The sequence below is a fragment of the Pinus tabuliformis genome, chromosome 7 (assembly GCF_031772625.1).
Source record: "Pinus tabuliformis cultivar Carrire ecotype Pingquan chromosome 7, CPIR1, whole genome shotgun sequence".
Taxonomy (NCBI): domain Eukaryota; kingdom Viridiplantae; phylum Streptophyta; class Pinopsida; order Pinales; family Pinaceae; genus Pinus; species Pinus tabuliformis.
This window is the reverse complement of record NC_142293.1, coordinates 1,370,294,431-1,370,320,836: the sequence shown is the minus strand read 5'-3', so window position 1 is coordinate 1,370,320,836 and position 26,406 is coordinate 1,370,294,431. Positions and strand designations below refer to the sequence as shown.

Here is a 26,406-nt window from a genome sequence, read left to right as displayed (position 1 = left end):
TTTAAGTCAAGATCGATCACTCCCCGACGACTCCTGACTTTAAAAAAGTCGCTTCGGGAACGAATGGGGGTGGTAAAGGAACAATTGCTCCTGAAAAACCAAGGAACTTTTTTTTATGGGAGCGCGTTCCCGAGGTCAATTTGGATCTGCTCCTGAGCACAGCGTGCTTCAAAAGCGGATTTGGGGGGGCGCTCCCCCGCAGCCTTGCTACTAATTACACCCTCAAATCAGCGTTTCATTTATATATTCTAGCTTACAAGGGAAACCTCACAAGTTGTCAAATTTAACAGTTGTATGGTATGCACCAAAATCCAAATCTGCACTTACTGAGATAAATTTGTCTGTTGGTCAACTAAAAATTTGCTTGCCTGAACTGTTGAAAAAAAATTTTATAGACTGTACTTTGGCCCACTGTCACATGGTTCAAGTTTGAATTCGAGTTCGACAACAATAAAATTCAATTCAAATTCAGATTTATCGATGAAGTTCATATAAAATAGATCTTTTGAGGTTCGTCGAATTCCAAATCTCAAGGTTCTAGTCCAACGAACCCTGAGACCAATGTTGCACGAAGCGGAAGCGTCATTTTCCAAAAATCTAGGAAGCGAAGCATAGAAGACACGAAAACATGCATATTTTTTGCATAAATCAAGATAGATATAACATCCATTGTACATTAATGATCTAGAATCTAGATTCTTCTCCTCTTGTCTAGCTTTGCCTCTACCTCGATTGTCTAGGGATATTAGTCAACATTGCCCAATTTTGATCAAACTACCTAATTCAAGACTTAAAATATAGTAGAAAAAGCTTAACATGTTTGATCGATGATTTTGACTTGATTGAAAGGTAATTTTTTGCTAAGGGTGTGTCGCGTGACAAAGGAAGTCAACAATTAACACCACCAACACTAGGGTACATATAGGGCTTGGTGCTCTTGATTAAATCCTAATCGCATACCTTCATACTTGATATAATCTAATGAAATGCCACAATCCCATTGATCCTGAATTCCTGAAAATTGTTAAGTCTGCTAAATTTTGAATAGGATATGAAATTCTATTTTCTCCATATGAAGTCCAATGAGGCTGGAACCACTCTCAAACATCCTGAGTCATTTCATGGTAATGTTAAAAATTTAAGTAAAAGGATGAAAATGAAAAATAAAGGAGAATGTCACTTTTACTTTAAGAATTTAACATTACCATGAGGGAGCATCTGCTATATTTATATTTTTTTTGCCTTCATTCGTCACCCCCAACAAGCAAACTCACCTAAAATTAAAAAAAAATTGAAAAAAAAAACGATTTTCTAAACGCTTTTCCAGAAGCTTTTCTGGAAGCGTACGAAAGCGTACGGGAAGCGTACGCTTCCTCCTCCGAAGCGCCAGCTTCCGACGCCCGAAGCGCCGTACGAAGCACGCTTCGGCGCTTCCGTACAACGCTTCCAAATTTCCAGGAAGCAGCTAAAAAAGCCAAGCTTCCTAGGCGCTTCCGTACGGGACGCACTTCGGGGCTTGGAACCGGGGGGCGGGGCGCTTCGTGCAACACTGCCTGAGACATAGCTTTGGCCTATTTCTCAACCTCGTTTCATCTCCTGTGCTCTAAATCTGCTCAACTAAACCCTCTTGATCTCGTAAGTCTTCTTAGGGTACAAAATGTGTCTTCAACCTCTTCCATCTTGTTCTATTTATGCTTTAAGAGAGATAACTAATCTCTTCAGTCCTAGCAACTAATCTCCTCAATCCTAACAACCACCTTATCTCAACAATGAGGTGTACAATTGAGATTAAATCAAATCTAACTCACTAATATTTTAGATATTCTAGAATATTTCACTTAGATTCATAAGAGTAGGGGAATATACGGAATTTGACATTCGCTTTTATTTGTTAAAGAAATTACAAGATGGTATTATTTCCCACTTTTACTATTTGGTCACTATAAGTTGTCTCAAACTACTTCTCACACATTCACACCTAAACTATGCAAGAAGCCCCTACTCCAGCTATATTTCTCAACACTCCCTCTTAGAGGAAGGAATTCCACACCAATCCAAGCCTGTCTCTAAATGCTTCAAACTTTCCTTTTGCTAAGGGCTTGGTTAGAATACCAACAACTTGTTGATATATAGATACATATTGGAGCTTCATTGCTCCATTCTAAATCACGTTTTGTATGAAATGATATATGATCTCTATGTGCTTGGACTAATCATGAAACACTAGATTCTTGGAGAATTTGATACAACTCTTAGTAAAACAAGAGATCGGCATGGGATCCAATGCATGATCAAATTAACCTGCAAGCAACTTGCAAAACCAAATGGCCTCACAACTCCTCGTCCTAGCTACCATATACTCTACCTCTATTAAGCTAACTAACACAGAAGTATGCTTGTTGCTAAACCAAGATATCGTCGTTAACCCCAAACTAATGCAATATGAGATGCTTTGTTAAGGAGGAGAAATTGATCCCCATAGTATGCATTGTAATAGAGATGGACATGATACATCCACATGTAAACTCCCTTAGAAAAGAATCAAGCAAGAAGACAAAGGTAAAACATCAAATCCAGGGAAAGGTAAAGCACCTAAATCTACTCATTCTATTGTTGTTCATTGCAATATTGAAGTAACTAAAGATCAGTTTCATACTTCATTTGCTTCTTGGAATGATGCATGGCTACTTGATACAATTGCAACCTGCCATATGACCTTCTGAAATACTTCTTTGAAGACTTTAGTGACAACGTAGATGGAGCTATTTACTTTGCAGACAAGACAAGTCTCAAGCCATCTGGACTTGACACATCAGGCTTAACTTACCTGGACTTCCTACCGATCTTTTGCACGATGTACTCTACATTCCAGAACTGCGGAGAAACCTATTGTCCCTTGTTCACATTCACAAGCAAGGACACTCCATTCATATGTTTGATGGCAAAGTAGAGATAAGGAAACCATCAAACAACCCAATTTTCATGACCAAAATAGACAAAGAAAGATTGTTGAAGCCACAAGGAACATCTGATCGTACACAAAACTCTGCATACAACTCCCAGTACAGTGAAGGTACATTGTCATCCAGTCTTCTATGGCATGCAAGATTTGGACATCTTAATTATGATAGTCTTCGTTTGTTGAAAAGAAATGGTGTTTTTGGTTTGTCAACTATTCCAAGGAAACTGAAGCAATGTGATGCTTGTATCCTAGGAAAACATAGCAAACAACCATTTCATGATTTTGCTTCTAGAACGCATAGAAAACTTGCACTAATTCATTCTGATTTGTGTGGCCCTATGCTTATTCCTTCCGCAAATGGAAATAAATATATGATAACTTTTATTAATGATTACATTAGAATGTGTTGGGTATACCTGTTGAAATGTAATTCATAGGTTTTTGAAACTTTCATGCATGGATTAGAAATGATGCACAATCACATAGTGGCTCTCTTTGTACTGATAATGGAAAAGAATATACTTATAATGAATTTGAAAACAATCTTTGCCAACATGGGATTCACCATCAAATAATTGTGCCATACAATTGATGTAGTCGAAAGAATGAACTAGACTATCTGATGTTTTTCAAAAATGTAAAGCTAATGTTTTGGGCTTGATGCAAATCTATGTGCAGTATATATCAAAAACAGGGGTCCATCTCATGCTCTCAAAAATAAGACTCCTTGTGAAATGTGGCATGGTCACATTCCTTCGGTAAGGCATCTCAAGATCTTTGGTTCCACCTAGTGTTGCACGAAGCCCCCCACCCCCTCAAATCAAAACCTCGAAACACGATCAGTAGGGATATGTGGGTGACCCGCCGGCCAAAACATGTTTCGGAAATTCCGAAACACGGATCGTGCTGGAAAAGACGGTTCCTACCCCGTGAGAACCGTCCGGCCCGATCCGCGTTTGGCCAGTGGATCGCCCAGCGAAAACGCAACGTTTCAGGGTCGGATCTATACGAATCGTGACCGATTCTGTGAGCCACCGACCAGTTCCATCGTGCGGCCCCACTAATTTGACTTCAAGAAGAAAAAAAAAAATTATATTGCTTGGGGGTGGGTCCAAGATGGGTTAGGGTAAGGAATGAAGGGATTAAAAGGCCCTTTCACCTCTCATTTTCTCACTTGTATTTTTTGAGAACTTGGAGAAGAGAGGAGAAAGAGAGAAGAGACTTGAGGAGAGCTTGGAGGAGTGAAGGAGGAGCTTGGTGGAGTAAAGAAGAGCTTCCATCTACAAAAGCGAAATAGGTAAGTGCAAACCTCAAACTCCCTCATTTTTTTCTCATTGTTTTTGTATTTTTATACTCTTTCCCATTCTTTCTTCTTGCTCATTTAATTTCAAATTGTCCACCACCTATATTCATATTCCAAGATGGTGTTCTTTTGGCTTCTATGTATCATTCCACTTTTGGTTTTAATGATGGCAAGGGGAAGTAGGAATAGAAGGAAAGAAGAACAAGAGGATAGTGATCCCCATATGAGCGACCCAATGTATCATGAGGAGGAAGGGTTTGAAGAGGAAGGAGATGAACTTGAAGGGAACACTTAACACTAAAGGGGAAAGTTGCATTGACACCCTTGTGGAACTATGTGACCAAACTTGAAAGGGGAAAAGGTGGTGGAAGCTACAAATTTTTGTGCCCTCGTGATTGTCATGGAGGAAAACCATTTACTGGTTCATATACCCATGTGAGGAGGCATCTTTGTGGGGTAATGGACAACGATGATAAAAAGGGTGTTGTGGGGATACAAATTTGCCCAAACATTTCAGCTGAACAAAGAAGAAAATATATCCAAATAGAGGAGGTTGCACAACAAAAAAGCAAGAAACAAAAAACTCAATCTAAATCAAGTGCAACCTCTAGATTTGGTAGTTCATCTCCTCATGGTACTTCTGCAAGCTCTGGAGGTAAAAGAAAAATAGGGGATTTCTTGAATGTTGTTAGGAGGGATGATGTGGATGGAAAGATAGTCTGATTTCTTTGTGCTTGCAGTGTACCATTCAATGTGTTTCGCACTCCCTATTGGCATGAAATGGTAAAGGCCATCAATGAAGCCCCAAAAGGATACAAGTCCCCCAACTATGAGAAAGCTAGAACAGTGTTATTAGAAAGAGAGAAAGAAAAGGTTCAAAGAGCTTTAACATGTTTTAAAAATGAGTGGGTGGATTTTGGGGTATCCATTGTATCAGATGGGTGGACAAATATTAGAAACCAACATTTGATAAATGTTCTTGGTGTTTCTACTAGTGTTGCAGTATTTATTACATGTCATGACTCCTCGTCCATCAGTGCAAGTTCCAAAACATTGCAAATCTCCTATTGCAATCAATCAGAGATGTTGGTCCGAATAATGTGGTTCAAGTGATCATAGATCATGCAGCAAATTGTAAGGCAGCAGGGAAAGTTATTGAGCGCACTCATCCACACATCTTTTGGTCTAGGTGCTTGGTGCACACATTGAACCTTTTGATGCATGATATTGTGAAGCATAAAGAATGTGGATGGATTAATGAGCTTTACAGGAAAGGGAAGCAACTCATTAAATTTATCACAAGGCATACAAGGGTAAACTACTTCTATGGCACTTACTCCAAGTTGCAGTTCCTTAAACTTGCAAAAACAAGATTTGCAAGTTATTACCTCACCTTTAGGCGGTTAGTGAGGGGGAGACAAGCTTTAACTAATATGGTGACCTCTGAATCATGGGAGGAAATTAACATTGATAAAGATGGTGCTAATGTAACCAAGGACATTATTCTTGACATGTTCTTTTGGTCACAGGTTAAATATGTTTTGCAAATCACCAAACCAATTTATTATATGATCAAGTTTGCAGATTCAAATCGGCCAATAGTTGGGGAGGTGTATGAGCAAAACAGATAGCATGTTAGGGCATATTAAAGACATTGTTGAGCCTAGAGATATCACCTTGTACAATTACATTCGTGCAGAGGTGGAAAACTGATGGGAACTGCTAAATGTTCCATTGCATGCATTAGCATATGTTTTGACACCTAAATACTATTATCCATCATGGCTTTCAACACCAACACCTGGGGTGGAGCAGGAGCAAACCACACCTAGATCCAGAGGTTCTAGAAAAATATATGATTGCATTGGGTAGATTAGTCCCTGATGAGGAGGAGGCTACCATGGTACGGAAACAGCTGAGAAACTATACGCTTAGCACTTGTCCATTTGGGAGCATGCATCCAATTAGAGATCGAGAGAGTTTTTCTTCTCAAGTGGTGGAACACGCATGGAGGTGCTACTCCACTTCTACAGACTTTGGCATTGTGGGTTCTATCACAAGTGGTAAACACTTCTTCTGCAAAGAGGTGTTGGAGCTCTTATTCTTTCATCCACAGTTTTAAAAGGAACAGGTTGAGTTTAGACCTGGCAGAGAACTTGGTTTATGTTCATTGATTTGGGGTAGCATTGGATGTGCTCTAGCCATGAAAATTGGTGGAGAAGCTAAAGCACATAAGATCTCCAAGACCCAGAAATGGTTCGGGCAGATTCTAACCGGTTTAGGAGATATTAAAATAATTAATATTTTTAATGGAGTTCCTAAGTCTAAACTTAGGAAAAATAAAATATTAATGGGTATTAATATAAAATTGGGTTAGAAGGTTCCAAATGACATGGATCAAGCCAAATCTAATCTTAACCGTTGATTAGAGATGTAATCTCGACCATTGATGGACCAACGAGAAAAGTATAAGAGGTTTGAGGGTCATTTGGAGAACACACCAAAGTGATCAGACATTCGATTTTCTAGAGCGGGGTTTGCTAAGAGAAATCGAATCAGTGATCAGCAACGAGGGGCAATGAATACATAGCAGAGAAGCCGAGTTAGTACCAAAAAGACAGCGTAGAGCCCAGAGAGGTTGACGCAGAGACAGCTGGGTGCTACATAGAGGCAACCGGGAGCTACGCAGAGCTAGGAGAGGCCAATGTGGGTGACGCAGAGGGTCTAAGGGCTGAGGCAGAGGCTTCAATAGCTACGCAGAGGCTAGCAGAGTTGACGCAAGGCCAAGAGACAGCGTTGGGAGGAGTTTCGTGGGTCAGACTAGGTGCTAGTGAGTCAAGAAGGGTGACACAGTCCCTATCAAAGTGACGCAAAGCAGTGGAAGCTGCAATTGTTGTTGTGGGATCGTTCATCCGATGATTAATCAGCCGGAATATCTATCTTCGAGGATAGGTACTACTGTCGAGGGCATTCTCTGTCGGGTGAGCCATTTTTGGCACCCTAGTTGTATTCTGAAAACTGCATAATAATAAAACCCTCTAAATAGCTGCATCGATTTTCCCACATTGGGTTTTTCCGAGGACATTGGTCCAAAAATAACGGTGTCACTTGTGTGCTTGTTTTCTTTCAGTTGATGATCTATAGATGTTGATATTGTAGTTGTGTTTATTTTCAGTATTTACATGGTAAATAACTTGTTAAGTCATTAAACAAGTAGGAAGAAATAAACTAGATAGTACAGGAAGAATTTCTAACGGGTTAAACTTAGAAATTCCAACAACATATCAACACAAAGTATCATTTGATTCGACATCAAGTAGAGGCCAAAACTATTCACCTACAACATTGTTCCACAAATGAGCAAAATGTAGACATCTTCATCAAAGCACTAAGAAGAGAAAAGTTTGAAATCTTCATAATGATGCTTGGACTTACAAACACCTCTTCAGATTAAAGGGGGTAATGTTAGACACATAATCCTCGGGGATTGAGGGAAAATATGTCTATATGTAAATAGAGAAATTTAAACAGTTGGAATGGGAAAAGACCTTGGAATTGGAATCCCAAAGGTCACCACTCTTTTTGTATATATATATAATGATATTCACATTAATGGAAAGCACATATTGGGAGTTACCTTCCTTGCCTAAAAATAAGTTGCAGCCGAGAGTTGGGCAAGTTGTGACACAAGAGGATGGCTCATATGCACCATGGAGCACTCAATGTGCTCAAGGAGATTGTGACACGACTGCCAAAATTCAGGGCCGAACAGCATGATGTGTTCAACGAATATGCACTGGGAAAGTATGCCAATATCATATTTTTGAGTGACGATACTAGGGCTAAGGGCATCTTAGACCTGATACATTCAAATGTGTGTGGGCCCATGTCAATTGTGTCCTTAAGTGCATACCACTATTATGTAACCTTCATAGATGACTTCTCCGAGAAGACATGGATGTACTTCTTGAAAAAGAAGGACGAGGTTTTCTGTTGGTTCAAGAAGTTCAAAACCCTTATAGAGCACTAAACAAGGAGAAAGATTAGAACACTTAGGTCTAATAATGAAGGCGAGTACACCTTGAATGCCTTGAAGGACTTTTGTGCACATGAGGGTTGCAAAGAGATGACAATTCCATACAACCCTCAACAAAATGGGGTTGCAAAGCAAAAGAATATGGCCATTAATGATCAACCAAGGGCTATGTTACATGACCAAGAGTTGCTTATGTTTCTATGGGTAGAGGCTTGCAAAATTGTTGTTTATTTGCAGAACTAGAGTCCACATAAGGCGTTGGGCAAGTTGACACCCAAGGAGGCTTTATAGGAAAGAAACCAAATTTGTCATTGTCGGGCCAGGGATTGGTGACTCCACGAATTGATGGTTTCTATTAGGAAAATCATTAATATATACAAGGAGAGAGAGACCCTTGGAATTCATATTCCAATGTCTCTTCATCTTGTTATTTTCATATTTACAATATTTTCCCAACCCCTAAAGACTAGGTGTCAACATTTCCCACTTTAATCTGAAGGGATGTTGGTGAGTCCAAGCATCATTTTCAATCTTTCAAACTTTTCTCTTCCAAGTGCTTTGGTGAAGATGTCTATAATCTGCTCATTTGTGGAACAATGGCATAGGTCAATAGTCTTGGCCTCAACATGATGTCAAATCAAATGATACTTTGTACTGATATGCCTGGTTCGATCATGGAACTTTGGATTCCTGGCAAATTTTACTGTAGAAGTATTGTCAATCAAAAAGGAGTAGAATGCACTTATTTTTCCTGCAAATATTCAAGAATTTTCCCAAGCCACATAATTTCCTTTGTTGCTTCTACAGTTGCCACATATTCTGCTTCTGTTGTGGAATCTGTTGGAACTCACTGTTTGTATGACCTCTAGGAGACAACTCATGATCCAAGACTAACAACATAAAATGAAGTGGATACTCCATTTTCTTTATCTCCATCAAAATTTGAATCAGGGTATCCAATCAAGCTAAAGTCATCCACCTGAGTATACTTGAGTCCAAAGTCTTGAGTTCCCTTCAAGTACCTTAGAACTCTTTTTGCAGCAAACCAATGACTCTCACAAGGTTTTTGCATAAACCTGAAAAGGATTTCAACAACAAATGAAATGTTTGATCTGGTAGCAGTGAGGTAGTTAAGACATCCTACAAGTTTTCTATAATTAGTTGCATCCTCAAATTCATTTCCTTCTTTTGATGGGAGCTTTAAATTTTGTTCCATTGGAGTGGACAGAGGATTGCATTTAGCCATGCCAAATTTGTTTATCGAATCTCCAATTTACTTCTTTTGAGGGAGGAATATAAACTTCTAACGTTGGGTTGCTTCAATACCTAGATAGTAGTGAACATATCCCAAATATGTCATCTCAAAACCTTTCCTCAATTCTTTCTTTATGGATGCAATATAATTTTCATCGTTCCTTGTCGTCAATAAATTATCTACATACACCACAAGATATACATTAGTTTTGCCAACTTTCTTGACAGCTAGTTGCATCATCAAGATCATAGTATTTGAAATTTAGTTTCAGAAGATGCTCAATCAATTTCTCACACTAGGTCCGTTGTGCTTGTTTGAGGCCATACAAGGATTTGATAAGCTTGCATACTTTGTGCTCTTGTCCCTTCACAAAAAATCCTTCTAGTTGAGACATAAAAAGATTTTCTTTCAAATCTCCATTCAAGAAAGCAATTTTTACATCCATTTGATGGACTTTCCATCCATTCTGAGCTACCAAGGCAAAGAAAGTTTGTATGGTAGCCCATTTTGTTGTGGGGGCAAAAGTCTCCTCATAATCGACCCTTTCTTTTTGTGCAAAACCTTTTGCCACAAGCCTTGCTTTATGCTTGTCATGTGATCCAATTGCTTTATACTTGTTCATGAAGACCCACTTGCCGCCAATCAGTTTGGTTCCAAAAGTAGGGTCCACCAGCTTCCAGGTTCCATTCTTTATCAGAGCATCATACTCTTTCTGCATTACTTCTTTCCATTCATCATGAGAAGCAGCTGCTTTGAAGGAAGTTGGTTCGAAATTTGTAGAAAAAATTAAGTCACAATCATAAGAAACATCCATATCAACGGCTGAAGCAAAATCATCTGCATCACCACCATTCTATCTAGTAGAACTTCTCGTTCCCGTCTTTCCAACCTCATCAAGATGAACACTTTCAAGTGTCTCAGTGAACCATTTTGGAGGACCTTTATGAGATGGCCTACGTTGTTCAGTTGACTGAGATCGGGTTGAATCAAGATTTAGCCTTCCAATTCTCTCAATCACATCACTCAAAGTGTCTTCATGATCAGCGGTTGGAGCTTCACCAGGGGGGAGAGTGCTTTAGATGGAGATTCCACAGATTAATCCAAGATAGGGACACCCCCTCCCCCCCTTCACGGTGTGGAATCTCGTTATCAAATTCTTGAAATTATTTTGCATTCCAGAACATGTCCAAGCGATCAAGCTGCCACTCAACAACATCAATAGTCTTGGAAGATTCAAGAAAAATTACATCTCTAGACAATATAAACTTCTTATTTACTTCATCGTAAAGACGAAATGCTTTGGAGGTGTCCAAGTACCCCAAGAAGATACACTTTCAACTCCTTGCACCAAGTTTGTTTCTTTGATCCTTAGGAATCAAGGCATAACAGGTGGAACCAAAAACCCTGAGATGCGTCAACGAAGGAATGTGGCCATACCACATTTCATAGGGAGTCTTGTTCTTAAGAGCATGAGATGGACATTTGTTCTTAATATACATTGCATATAAAATTGCATCAGTCCATAACATCAGTTTTTTGAAAAACATCATTGAATGTACCATATTTAAGATTGTCATGTTCATTCTTTCGGCTACACCATTCTCTTGAGGATTATAAGCCATTGTTGTTTGATGTTGAATTTCATGTTGGCGAAGATAGTTTTCAAATTCTTTTGAAGTATATTATTTTCCATTATCAGTACGAATAGAGCTAATATCATAGTTTTAAAAACCGCTCAGAAAAACCGGTAACCGGTCAAACCGGCCGGTTAGCTAGCTGGCCGGTCCGAACCGGCCTAAAAACCCGGTCAGACCCTTCATTTGCCCGATTTTTGGCCCTAACCGGTGAAAACCGGCCGGTTTGTTACAAACCGGCCAGTTTTGTCCTAAACCGACCGATTTTAGGCACAACCACCATAAAGTTAAAAAAACATGTTTTTGACTGTGTTTGAGGGGTTTTGGGGGGGGACTAAGGGTGTTTCAACCCTAACAATGTTGGCAATTAATGGTAATGTTAAATTCTTAAAGTAAAAGTGACATTTCCTTTAATTTTCATTTTCATCATTTTACTTAAATTTTTAACATTACCATGAAATGACTCAGGATGTTTGAGAGTGGTTTCGACCTCATTGGATTTCATATGGAGAAACTAGAATTTTAGATTTCACTCAAAATTCAGCAGACTTAATGGTTTTCAGGATTTCATGGTTTAGGGGTAAACAATAAATGCAATTAGAGCTCCAAATGATAAGAAAAACTCCTGATCTAGATCCCATTGTGTTGGACGATATTGATCCAACATCAGAATGGGTGGAGGAGACTGAAGAACCTGTGTTTGAGGCTGATTTTGATATCGACATGGCTTTGGCGGGGGATGAAGCAGATTATGTGGTGGCATTAGAACCAGGATCAATAGTGGCATCAAGGAAAGGCAAGGAACCAATGGAAGGCACTAGTCATGCAGGTCGACAAACTCGTGCTTCCATTAGGTCCACTTCTATTGTCATTGGTGGCATTGATACTGAGGTTGCAGATCAGGCTGAGGCATCCCCAGACTCTGTCTATGTAGCTCCTGATGATGATCTTGTGTCTACTACTAGTAGTGGTAATGAACTTGATGATTGATCATGTGTATACTGTAGACTTGTAGTAGGCCAATGGCCTCATAGCTTGCAGCAATGTTTTTGGACTTTATAGGCCATTTAGAGCCTCATTTGTTATGTATTTTGCTATTTTGTTGATGATATGTATTGCACTCGGTGCCATTTTGATGTATTCACCTTTACATGGTATATAAATGAGCAAACTTTGCATATTTTGTCTCTATTGGCTTGGAATCATGGTTTTACATCTTAAAAATAGTTTTGTTTCATTAAAAATTAATTATTTAATGTATTTTTTTAAAACCGGTTCGTTTAGACCAAACCAGTGCCGGTTAGACCGGTTCCGGTCGGTAAACCGGTTCATTAGGTGGACCGGTCCGATCACCGGTTCCGGTTTTAAAAACATTGGCTAATATTAGATTGTGTATTGTTTTAAATCCATGCATGAAAGTTTTTGAAAGCTTCAAAAGCTTTAGATTTGTTCTTCAACATATATACCCAACACATTCTGGTGTAGTCATCAATAAAAGTCATCATGTATTTATTTCCATTTGCAAAATGAACAGGAATAGGGCCACACAAGTCAAAATGAATCAGTTCAAGTTTTCTATGTGCTCTGGAAAGAGAATCATGAAATAACTGTTTGTTGTGTTTTCCTCAGATACAAGCATCACATTGCTTACATTTCCAAGGAATGGTGGGAAAACCAATAACACCATTTCTCTTCAATAAACGAAGATCGCCATAGTTCTAATGTCCAAAGCTAGCATGCCATAAGAGACTAGATGGTAGTGTACCTTCATCATACTAAGAACTGTATGCAAAGTTTTGTGCATGAGAAGAGGTTACTTGCAGCTTCAAGAGTCTTTCTTCTTCTATCCCAATCATGACAAGTGAGTTGCTTGATGTTTTCCTTACCTCAACTTTGCCATCAAACATGTGAATGGGGTGCCCTTGTTGGCGGATGTGAACCAAGGATAGCAAGTTTCTCTGCAACTCTAGGAGGTAGAGAACATCATGCAGAAGAAAGACAGGGAAACCAAGCAGTTTGAGCCTGTGGTGCCAAGTCTGGATGGGTTGGGTTTTGATTTGTCCACAAAGTAGACTACTCCATCTACATTGTCATTGAATTCTTCAAAGAAGTCCTTTTGAAAGGTCATTTGGTAAGTTGTTCATGTATCAAGCAACCATGAATCTTTAGTTAGTTCAATATTCCAATGTGCCACAATATCATGAGCAAAGTCGTGTGCTTTACCTTTCCCTAGATCTGGTGACTTACCTTTCTCTTCATTTCTTTCTTGTTTGATTCTATCCCAAGAGAGCTTGCATGTGGAAGAATCATGTCCATTTTTGTTGCAACATATACAATGAAGATTAGGTCTTCCTCCTTGGTAATGTTTGCCCCCTACCTCTGTTATTCTTCTTTCCACGTCCTCTTCTACCACCTCTTCCTCTAGAAGAATCATGTGCCTGATTCTTCTCTTTTTGTGCAAGGCACACAACTTCTTCAAAACACTGAACAGTTGTCTTCCTCTTTCCAAAAGATTTCTCTCTTTCTGCAAACTTCTCCACTAGAGAGTCAAAGGTATTCTCTCTAAGTTTGCCACTAGCTTGTAATGATTCAAGATAATGAGAATATGTGGGATATAGTGCCTTGACGAAAGCTATGAGAGGAACATCCATTTTAACACCAGTGGCTTCTACATCATGCATAATAACTCTGATTTCAGAGGCTAGGGCAAGGGGATCATCATCTTTCAATTCAAGATTGAAGAGTTTGATCATTAATTGGACTACTTCAAGCTCAAAGTGTGAGTCATATAAGTCTTTCAGCTTCTTTAAAGCATTAAAGGCATTAGTAAATGGTGCAATGTGACGACTCACCTCTTCATTTATTGATGCAACAATCAAGGGATAGGCCTTATTGTTCTTGTTCTCTCGTATGGCGAGCTCTTTTTCTGATGTGGTCGTTTTAGGAGGAATGCCACCTTCTCCTTCACAAACACCTTTCCATAGTGCATTGAAAATGAGGGTATCTTTATCTTTATGGACAATTCATGGTAGTTCTCTTTGTCAGTGAGAACTACTCCAACAATGGAGATAAGAGAATGCATTTTCAAAAAAAGGAACTATCCGCTAACAATTCTTGTGAATGGCAAAGGTTCCAAAGAGCTTCAATTTCCAAAGCAATCAAAGCCTTACTCTCTGCCTTTTGTTTTTTTTGGTTATTATCTAAACAACATTCTTTATACCCTTTTCCAATATAATATGCGGAGACTTATATAACAAATTGATCCTATATAATATGTGCAAATGCCAACATATATGAATACAATTTATAGCAAATATGATCCAGCATATAATAATACATATATGAACCAATGTTTTACGACTCCGACTCCGACTCGGCCGAGGATCGACTCTGACTCCGACTCCGAAACGGTAATGACTCGGCCGGCTCAATTTCAATGACTCGGTCGTTGTAAAAAATACATTAAATATTTATTTTTTTTATTAAAAAACATAATTTTAAATATTTTAAACATAATTTTAAAGATTTTCATTCATGTTTCCAAACACACAGCATTATAATATAGATGGAAGACAACTTTGTATCCATCTGGCCCACATTTGCCAAAAGAAACCTAGCTGCAGGCACCGAGGGTATCAAACCCTATTACAAGCTTTAAAGGGGACATTTACCCTTGACGCTGGGGGTTTAATAGATTTATTGTTGTTAATCATATATACTGATATTTTATTTACAGGCCTAGAGATGAATTTTTGAGGGATTGGTGTGAGTTTACATTGAGAATTTGTCATTTGTGACTATCCCTGTTGATTTACAGGCCTGATTATCTTTCCTTACCCTGGCCACTGGCTTATTGGGCATTATCACAGGTCTAAAAGGCTTATTTCTCTTTTCTGCAGCCTTGTTCAGCCTTGTCTCCCTCAGCCACCAGCATCTACAGGGTCTCTTCCTTAATGTATACAGTAAAGGGCCAATAAATTTGTAATTGCAGGCTCAGCGTTGCATTCTGAAGGGGTCACATTGCCAAATTGGAGTCCAACATTCATATCCAGGCTGATTCAATGTTCACTGTACCATATCTTAGGCCTGGTGTTTTCCTTTTGTCTCTGAAGCTCATTGTTAGTTGACTTATGCGATAGTAGATAGCATTATTTCTCTCTTTGTGAGTTATCTTTCAGATGCATTAAGTTGTCAAATTGAAAAATCACTGTTAACAATAGCAATTATCTATCTCATTATATTGTGATTTCACTTGTCCTTCTTGCTGTCATAAAACGTCTAAGTGAAATTTCTACACACAGTACACATTAAGAGGCATCCAATTCCTATATACATCAGGCGGTTGTCAATTAATTAACTTAAGGACATTCGTTCATGATCAATGTTTGAACATTTTCTCTGGTTTGTTCTAACATCATGATCAATACAAAAGGTTGTTACAATATCTCAGCATTCTGAAGCTAACAGTGGTGAGAGCATGCTCCAATACGTCTAATTTGCAATATATAAGTCTCTGTTATGAATTTTTTTATCATTTACGCTGCCCAGCCGTCCCAACAGTGACTCGGCTAGCTACCCGGCCGGGTTGACCGAGTCACATATGACTCGGCCGAGTCATATGTGACTCGGTCAACCGAACTGGGTAGCTGGCCGAGTCACTCCCCAGGCCTTTGACTCGATTCGACTCGGCCGAGTCGAAGTCGATTCGGCCGTTTTGTAAAACAATGATATGAACCAATTCAACGTGGTAGCGTATGAAACAAAGGCATATGACAACGCAATCAACGAACAAATATCAACGCATATGACATATATATAATATTGACCAACGCATATGACATACATATAATATTGACCAATGCATATGACAACACCGTTCAATGCACATACTAGGACTTTAGTCAATGCACATGAATATGTGTCCAACGCATATAAGCAACATCATTAAAACGCACATACTGTTGAAATTTCTAAGTCTAACCCGTTAGAAATTTTATCTGTATTCTCTGGTTTATTTCGCCTACTTGCTAATTATGAACAAGTTATTTAAACATATAAATATTGAAATAAACACAATACAGTCTCAACCATATACAGATCAACCGCTGAAAGAAATAACAAATACACAAGTGACACAGTTATTTTTGGACAACTCGTCCCCTGAAAAAACCCAACTTGAGAAAACCAGTGCAGCAATTTTGAGGGTTATTTTATTATGCAGTCTTTCTGAGTACAACTCGGTGCCAAACTAGCTCACCTGACAGAGAAAATAATCTGGCAGTAATACCTCTCTATTTGGAAGCAAATATTCGAAAAGTCTACCCCACAAAACCCTCTCCAGCACACTTTGAAGCTCAACGTCAGCCCACCTGGCCTCAACATCAACCCGGAACCCCCTGCGTCAGCCCTTTGAGGCACTATGCAGCCTCTACAGCCCTCTGCGTCACTCCTGCAGCCACTACGTGGATGACACAAGCCCTTTTGGCCTCTGCACAGTCTCTTCTGTCTTTGCGTGGCTCCCTTTGGCCCAGCATCTGCCTCTCTCTGCTTCTATGTTGGTCTCTTGGCACTATCTCTGCCTCTTTGCCTCGTACTCACTGCCCCTCGCTGCAACTGATCACTGATTCGATTTCTCTTAGCAAACGCCGCTCTAGAAAATCGAATGACTAATCACTCTGATGTATTCTCCAACTAACCCTTAAGCCTCTTCTTATACTTTTCCTATTGGTCCTTCAACAGCCGAGATTACATCTCTAATCAACAGCTAAGATTAGATTTGGCTTGATCCATGTCATTTAGAACCTTCTAACCTAGTTTTATATTAATACCCACTAATATTTTATTTTTCCTAAGTTTAGATTTAGGAACTCCATTAAAAATATTAATTATTTTAATATCTCATTAATCGGGATGAATCTGCCCAAACAATTTCTGGGTCTTGGAGATCTCATGTGCTTTAGCCTTTCCACCAATTTTCATGGCTAGATAACATCTGATGCTACCCCAAATCAACACTCCCTCTTAGCGAGGATTGTGCTCTAGTAATACTCCACACTGAGCATCACTCTAATTATACGGCATTGGTACCTGTGCTGATGCTAGGCCTCCCCGCCCAACATCCTCTGCATTGCTACATCATGTACTATTGCCCATGGCTCTGCCACTGCCATTGCTGCATCCGTACGGCAGCTCCCTCTACATCTGTGTTGTTGCTGGTCCTTTCTCCCAACATTGCATCTACACTGCAACCCCCTCTCATCATGTTGCATTGTGCTACTGCACTACAACTCAGTTACTGAGAAGTAAGTAACTGATCCACCCAACTACTGACATCCCTGTCAGGCTAGAAACACTCCTGATGTTGAAGCTCTCTCTGTCGCTATCTTGTGCTCCCTCTACTACCTATGCGTTGCTGCAACAACTCCCTGCCTCTCGCACCGCTATAAACCTCTTTGTGCCATCCTGCACTGGGGCAACCTCCTTTGTGCCTCTCGCACTGCTATAGCCCTCTCTACGCTGCCCGAGACTACTGCACTATAGCACTCTCTGCCACTTCATCCGCATCCACTTCTACCGACATCTGCCATCCTGCTACTCTCACTTCAGGGCTCCCGTAGCCAAGTATAATCCAAGAGTTTGGGTGCCTCAAGGATCCTGCCCCTCATCGTCTGTAGTCCTCCTGACTACAACTCGATGTCTCCCCACCTCTTCTCTAGAGGTACATGAGCACTCATGGCACAATCGTCATCCTCTTCTACCTCATTTTCCACCTTCGCTGGCGATGCCTTGGAGTCAGACATCTCTCCCTTAGTCTTCTTCCTCGGACACTGGTTCGCATAATTCCCCAGTTCCCCACAGTTGAAGCACTTTATCTTGGAGAGGTCCTTTTTCTTCCTCTTCTACTGCTTCCCTGCAGATGCCAGAGTTGCATTCTCTTCCTCTTCTTTCTTGATCCAGACTCCTTTGTTGCTACTTCCCGTCTTGGACAGCCGTCTGATCTCTTCTTGAATTCTAGCTCAAATCCTATCTAGAAAGCTTTGTAAAGTGACAACTAAAGGATCCCACTCCTTTGCTTGTAAACTTTTTTTGTATTTTTGGAATAAAATTCGAAGTCTTTTGTCTTCAAGCCTCATGCTCCAGCATCAGAAGACAACCTTCCTCAATGGTGTGGTTGAGGAAGAGATTTACATTGAGCAGCAGAAGGGTTTTTAGGTGCAAGGGAGGGATTCCCATGTGTGCAAATTGAAGAGAGCACTATATGGATTCAAGAAAGCTCCCAGGGCGTGGTATGCCAAGATTGACAACTACTTGCAAGGCATGGACTTCACCAAGAGTGGGAGACCCAAACTTGTATTGCATTCAGGTCAAGTGTGAGCCCCTCATTTTGGTGCTATATCTAGATGACTATCTCTCACAGGTTGCCAAAAGCTCATAGTAGAATTCAAGAGGAACCTAGCAGCAAAGTTTGAGATGAAATATTTGGGGTTGATGGACTGCTTTTTGGGTTTAGAGGTGTGGCAAAGTGATGGAGAACTCTTCCTCAGACAAGGGAAATATACAGTTGAAATTATGAAGCAATTTAGGATACAGGATTGCAGACCCATGTCTACACCACTAGTGACCAACTGGAAGAAGATTGATGCTTCCAGATCAGAGACAATGGACCCTACATTATATAGATAACTAATTTGTTTTGCAGTTAATACACTTAGTCAGTCGTGGTAGAGCCAAATCGAGTTCACTAGGTGGCTGCAAAACATGTGTTGAGATACCTTCGAGGAACAATTGAATATGAGCTGAAATATACTCAGATGGAGTGAAGTTAGAGGGGTACACCAACGCTGATTGGGCAAGCAGTACAGCTGATAGGAATAGCACTTCTGGGTGTTGTTTCAGCTTGGGATCAAGAGAAGTTACTTGATTCAGCAGGAAGCAAACCTCAGTTGTGTTGAGTTCTACTAAAGCCAAATACATGGTTGCCAGTTTGGCAGCTTGTGAGGCAATCCGGCTTCGGAAGCTTTTCATGGGGCTATTTGACCAAGAAATGGAGCCAACTCTGATTTACTATGACAATCGGGGCTGTATTAAGCTCAAGTCAAAACACATTCAGATCAGGTACCACTTCATTCAAGACTGGGTTCAGAAGGGGACAATAAAACTACATTATGTACCAACAAATGAGCAGTCAGCAGACATTCTAACCAAGGCTTTGATGAAGGGAATATTTGTATTCTTCAGAGATATAAGCTAGGGGTGGTGCAAAACACCTTCCTCGCTAAGAGGGAGTGTTGAAAATGTAACTTGGAAGGTGATTTTGCATTGGTCAAGTGCCATGACATGCAGTGAATCACCAAAATTCTCTCACAGCAAAATTAATTAAATATTTCCTAAGTTTGGACCTTAGGCATAGAATCAATAATTTAATTTTTTATTTTGTTGGCTACATATTTATATAAAGTTAAGAGGTCAACAAAATATTATATCCTGACAGTTGATCTCAAGTGTGGAGGTGCAATCTCAATTCTCCTTCACTTTGGAGATTAGGTCAGAAAATTATAAAAGAGGGAAACAGGTTGCTGGAGAGCATAGTTCAATTTGGCACAAGAGTTGAGCATTCAGCAGAGACAGGAAGTCAAAGCTACAGCAAAGTGTGATCTGCACAAAGGCAAATTTCAGAGGCAATGAGTAGGCTTGGGGAGGCCAAATTATCCAGGCTGTACAGATCAATTTAGAGAAGCAGAAACAGAAGGATTTGGCAAGGCCGATTTGGGCAAATCGATTGGGTTGAAGGGGGCCAAGTTACTAGGCCAATTCGACTGGGCCATACAAGCCAATTTCCAGTGAGTTGTACAGATTTAATTGGCTGGGCCATACAGGCCAATTTCCAGCAGGCCATACTGCTAATTTGCTGGGTCAAAGAGCTGAAAATTTCTGGGTAGATTGCCGCTGTAAATTCCTAAAATAATATTTGTTGTAATCAATTTTCTGAAACAAAATCCCAAGTTTGCTGGTTTCCCCACATTGGGATTTCCAGAGTAAAAATGTGTCAAGAATTTTCTTTATGTGCCTGGTTTGCTGATTATATATTTCTGCTGTGCATACTGAATTAGGAACCCAGTGCATCTTTTGTCATGAATTTCAGATCTGAAGAAGTCATTTTATTTCTGTTCTGAGAAAATTTATTGGACATTAAATGTGAACTGGGTTCTAGAAAACTAACACATCTAAATCATATTTGGAATCTGCTGACCCTTTGAATTGAATGTTATGGATGAATTTCTGAGAGTCAAACTCTTTCTAGTGCATGTCAATTATACATCTATAGTAACATGAAAGAGGCCATTGAAGCCAAACATTTGAAGCTGGACACATGCACTTTACTCTGATGAAAAACAGATAGTTGCTGAGCAGGTTGCTGATATAGACACAAACATATCTTTGAAACCTGTTCTAAACAACTTCGGCCGCACTTCTTGATGTCTGGACTCTGGACACACCACACCCTTTTGCAAATTTCAAATCACATTTCAACAGGTTGTCCAAGAGCAACCCCGGTAGGGAAGGCATTACAGGAGTTATTACAAATCACCAAGGTGAACCCATCTTCATAATGGAGACTCCATAAATAATGTGGCTATAACTTCAGCCATCAACACTTTACACTCACAGTGACTATCCTTCAACTTGTTCTTCAAGTGGTTTCCCAAATCATTACAAAATCTGTTCAGCGTAGTCTTTAGCCCTTTTACAACCAGCCCAAGCAATTAAACTGGAAATTGGAACCTGTGTTGAAAGAAAATTCATGATCTGATGGAATTCTTCAGTCACGTACATGTAATGGATGCAAACCTCTAATGCATGCAATGGTGTTACAGATCAACTTGCCAACTGGGATGCTAGGTCTCCAAGAACTGAAAGATCCATCCAAGGGTATTGAGACTCGAGAGAATGAAATTCCAGACAATGTCAATAGTGGTCTTTTTTATTTGTTCATTCCAGCCTGTCCACCTGATTCACCTCACACAAATCTGAATCATGATCTTACCAGCTCCCTGGATTAATGCCAACACTTTCCATTTTGTTGGCAGTTCTCACATATAGCCAAGCTGCTGTTAACAGTTCTTATGTAATGACATGTTGCTCTATCTTGTGTATTTGCCTCTGTTTAGGAGAGTGGACTCTAAAGTTGTTACAATGCGATATTTTCTGGCATTCATGTAATACGCAGATAGTTGTGTATTGTTTGCAGGGCTTCAGATTTAATGACCTCTGCTTTTTCGTGATCTGCTTGTAATCATGTGTTGTTCTATCCATAAATAAAAATTATCGTTCATTGCTCCTCAAAGTAAATCGACAAAAGTTTTGCGTAATCACTTTAAATTATGAATGTAACATCAAAAGACATTGACAAATTTCTTTAAATTTCAGCATCTAACACGTGCAGAGTTTTTTCATTTACATTTAATCATATAAATATCCGAATTAAATGGCAATATAATTCAATTTTAGCAAGGCCTTAACATTCAGCTTATAAATAAAATACGTCTTTAAACTTCAAATTTTGATCAGAAAACATGGGCAAAATGCTGAAAAGAAGTTCAACATTCTGTGTCTAAATAAATAAACGGAAAAGCTTCTTCAGCTTTGACAATCTGATCAGAAAGCATGGGCAATATTCTGAAAATTTTAGCATTCTGCTTATAAACAAAATAGACATGGCCAATTTTCTTTAAATTTCGAAATTTAATCAGAAAGCACGAGCAATAGGAAGTTCAACATTCTGCCTACAAATAAAATAGTAGACAAGTTCATTAAATTTCAAAATCTAATCAGAAAACATAGGCAATATTCTGAGAAATTTGACAATCTGCTCATAAATAAAAAAGACAGAGACAATTTCCTCTAAATGTTGAAATAATCGGAAAGTATAGGCAATATTCTGTGAATTCTAATATTCTGATTATAAATGAGATATTCACGGACAATTGTGATTAAATTTCAAAATTTAATCAGAAGAAAGGAACAGTATTCGTCATAAATAAATTATCGACAATTTTCATTTAAGTTCGAAATTTAATCAGAAAGCACTGGCAATATTCTGTGAATTCTCGGGGGTGGCAAGAGGGGGAGAGGTCCTTGTGAACTCGATGAATCAATAAGCCAAAGCTATGCTTGGGGATTAGGGCTGTCAACTAATAATCAGGCTGAATTATATGCTCTCTGGATGGGTTTGTCAATTGCCAAGGAGACCCATATAAGAAATCTTTTAGTGCTGGGAGACTCAGAATTAATGATAAAAAACTTCGAAACCTATATAAAAAAGCTTCTAGTGCTGAGAGACTCAGAATTAATGATCAAAAAGCTTCGAGACCTATTAGACAACAAGTTTGATCCAAAGGCCTGACTCTGGCTTAGGATTAAGGGTCTGATAAAAAAAAATTGAATTAATTGGGCCTCATCACATTGTTAGGCACTTAAACAGCCAGGTTGATGCCAAAGCCAACGAAGGGGCACGCATTAATGATCAAAAAGCTTCGAGACCAATTAGACAAGAAGTTTGATCCAAAAGCTTGACTCTGGCTTAGGATTACGGGTCTGATAAAAAAAATTGAATTAATTAGGCCTCATCACATTCTTAGGCACTTAAACAGCCAGGCTGATGCCAAAGCCAATGAAGGGGCACGAATGCGCAAGGGGCAGATTAACAGAGGGACAAATTACACCTTTTTAGTATCACCATGAGAACGTCGGTGAGAAGATTGGTGGATAGTTATTCGGCTACTCCATATGCAGTGAAGAGCTTGGACGCAAGAATGTCCACATTGGAGCTGAATTTTCAAGACGTGAAAAATGAGGTGGCTGAGCTGAAGATGAAATTGGGGGATCTGTTGGCGGATAGGAAGGCAAGGGGCCGCCCTCCGACTCTACTAAATCTGCTAGAGGAGAGCAAAAGCAATGCAGCAAAGGGATAGAACCGGCCGACTGGAAGAAACTCAGCTGTGGACCGTGGTTTGGAGGAGAATGAGAACCAATTGGAGTACTTTCGTCCCCTGACTGATTGACAGATGATATGTTTTTTTATATGCATACTTAGTATTTTCCATAGGGTATATAGTTGTAGTGTGGGATTTCTGGGAAGTTTTGTTATGTCGTTTTATGGTCTGAATGATTTTGTAAACAGGTTTGGTTTGAATCTGGGGAATGTTAAAACTACCACGGCTGAACTCTCTGTATGTAGCTGGGCAGAGCCAGCGTTTTGATAATAATTAATATAAATATATCCGTTACTGTGAAAAAAAAATCTATGAATTCTGACATCAAACTTGTACATGAAAAATTCAAGGACATCTTTATTTAAATTTCAAAATATAATCATCAAGCAAGGGCAATATTCTGAGAATTTCGACATCCTGCCCATAAATGATATAGGCATGGACAATCTCCTTTAAATTTCGAAATTTAATCAGTAAGTATGAGCAGTGTCAATTAAATTTAAGCAATCATTTCCATTGGACATGAACATGAAGATTTGAACTCTCAACATTTGATCAAGAACACGCACTATGAGCAAGTGTCAATTAAACTTGAGCAATCATTTCCATTGTACATGAACATGAAGATTTGAACACTAAACATTTGATCAAGAACACGCACTGTAAGGAAATCAGATGCAATTCCGGTATTTTGACAAAAGGAACTTCTGATTTTAAACAAATATCACCTGAGGGGCCGAAGTCTAACGGTGACGGTAACACTCTCCTTAGCTTTCATGTAATCCGTCCTGTCGGTCGCGAGAACCTCCGGATATCCATACTGTGGCCTGGGCTGAGCAAACGGGCTAGGCGACAAGTTCCGTCCAATGCCGGGAGTGGGAGGCAAGCTCCGTCCCGTAGACCTGGACGCGGAGCCGAAGCCGAAGCTGGAGGCATGCGAAGACGAATTTGAAGAAGCTGGCGACGTCGGAGACTTGGGAACCAATGGCGACGTCTTCCTGTACTTTGCACTGGACTTGGACGCCATTAAGGAAAGATTGAAAATGCTCGAAAATACTCTATTGGGAGCAGAGGAACCCTGAATGCAAGTTCAAAATCTGCAAACTCGGAAGAGATTGTGTATAAAAGGATGTGCATTCGGTTGCTTTGCTTAGAAGAAGGTCCTACGCCACCTGCATCGTGCAGAGGGGCGTAGATTGGGCCCGATCAATCCATCTCTGCTTTCTCCTTTTCCTTCGCACGCTCGCCTGCTCGGAAAGAAAACAATCAGTGATGAACGATCGAAAGAGAAATTTTAACCGTAGCCGTGACCTGATCACGACTGCCCGCCTCTCTCTCTGCCCTCGCCCTGCCCGCTCACTCACTCAGCTCGCTGATTCCTGGATCACTTACAGCGGGCTTGCTCTTCATTACAATTTACGATCCCGGTCGCATGCGATCCAAGGTCACATGGAAACTAGCGGGAAGAAGCGCGGTGAAAACGTTGGACCCAGGGAGGGGAACGGGTTTCTTGACGCCTATTTCATCGGTCGAAAGTGCTTGTCGAAAGATATTTGTCTGCCGCTTGCAACCGGCGGCAGTAAACTCGGCCGGGAAATTCACACGTGCACGGATTTTAGGGGAGAAACCCTTTCAGGCATAAATGTGGAGTGCTCCGTTCAAACATTGAATAATGACTGCATTTAGCTAATCTTTTGCCATCAGAATTAATTATTTCGCGGGGTGTTTGGCACGAGGAGATTAGGGGGCTGCTAACAAGATAGATGAGGGAGTACTTAGAGCTGTCGTTATGAGGTTAGTTCGCCCATGGTCCCATGCACTACAGTTTTTAGAATCAACAAAGAAAGAATCAACTGGCCTAATAAGTGTGGCCCTCTCAGTCAATGAGATTGTTGTTGAACTACCACCTAATAAGGTAACGCCGTCGGAATAATTTCGTCAAAACTTGGGGGTAGTGCGTTATTTTTATTTTCTTTTGTCCATATAATGCGATAGCAATTTTGTGTTATCCTCCTTTTATAAAAGGGTTATGAAGTTGTAGAAAATTGATTATGTTTATATGGGGTAGGTATGGGGCGGTTTATAATTTTAATGGGAAACGTGATTTAATAAATATTTGAGGACTTTAATGTATTTATTAATAATTAAGGTGAAAGGTCAGTTTTATATTAAAGGTTTAATTTGTTAAAATCGATTATAATTTAAAAGATTTTGTATTATCATTTAACGTTTCTAAGATTTTTTAATTATAATTTAACCAGTGCAAAGGTGTGTCTCTTTACAGATTTCGGTGAATTGTGAGAAATTTAAATTTTCGGTGAATTGTGAGAAATTTAAATTTTAGTATAGTTTGTTAAGTGGTTAAGTGTTTTTATTCTGATCAACAGTATGTAATTTTTTTTAATAGAAATTATGAATTTTCTTCTTCGGAAAAAAAAAGTGTTTTTATTTTTAAACTAAATTATGTTATAAACAATATAGTAAAAAATGATGTTAAGTCAAAATGGGTGGCTCTATTCCCCATTGATTTTTTATTAATTTTTTTAATTTAAATTTTATAGCTAGTTTTTAGTTAGATTAAAAAGGCAAATGACATGGCATATTAATTTAGATGAGGCAAGCTATATATTATTTTTTTTCCTTATACTTTTCTTTCATTCATTCATCCAATTCAACTTATAGAGTGAGTTAAGGAATGGCAAAAGGATTTGTTTAATAAAAATAGGATTTGTATGGTTCTTTTTTTACTTCGTTTCTCATCTAACTTAATAGCATAGGCTTCATCATTAGGTTTCAACAAGTTTTTGCATTTTGGACTCTTCTTTTTAGTAGATCGCGACTTGGAATGCCACAAGCCTAAAGAGTGGCTTTTGATTTGTTTTCACTTTGTCTTTGGTACTATTCCATCCAACGTAGAGTGATTTGTTTTCACCTTGTCTTTGGTACTATTCCATCCAACATAAAGAGTCATTGACACACTAACCATTATGCACTTTGTCAAATCATTAATCTTCATTTGGCTCAATGAAGGATTGCACATCAAACTAAGGATCTACAGACACCAATTTATCACTAAATAATCAAGTGTCTTCTCAACTTGGAGCTTAACTAATAAAGATTGCATAACTAAAAGCAAGGATGGCCATGCAAGGCAAGCAATTGAGAAGCTCATTACAAATCACAACATGCATTGTCAATTGATTATGAGTCTAGCAAGGAGCTT

The 26,406-nt window shown here is 39.3% G+C and overlaps 1 protein-coding gene across 33 annotated transcripts in view; it reads right to left on the bottom strand.

The window, feature by feature from the left end:
• LOC149252728 (kinesin-like protein KIN-7E, chloroplastic) overlaps positions 1-24,705 on the bottom strand; it is a 370,076-nt gene extending 345,371 nt beyond the window's left edge. For all 33 annotated transcript variants that reach the window (XR_016266978.1, XR_016266981.1, XR_016266983.1 and 30 more), the window contains exon 1: positions 23,912-24,705. Coding sequence is in view for 9 of the 33 variants with exons in the window: in XM_089459767.1 (XP_089315893.1) it covers positions 23,912-24,210 (299 nt within the window). In the remaining 24 variants the exon portion in view is untranslated. The remainder of the gene's footprint in view (positions 1-23,911) is intronic.
• Between the last annotated feature and the right edge of the window lie 1,701 nt (positions 24,706-26,406).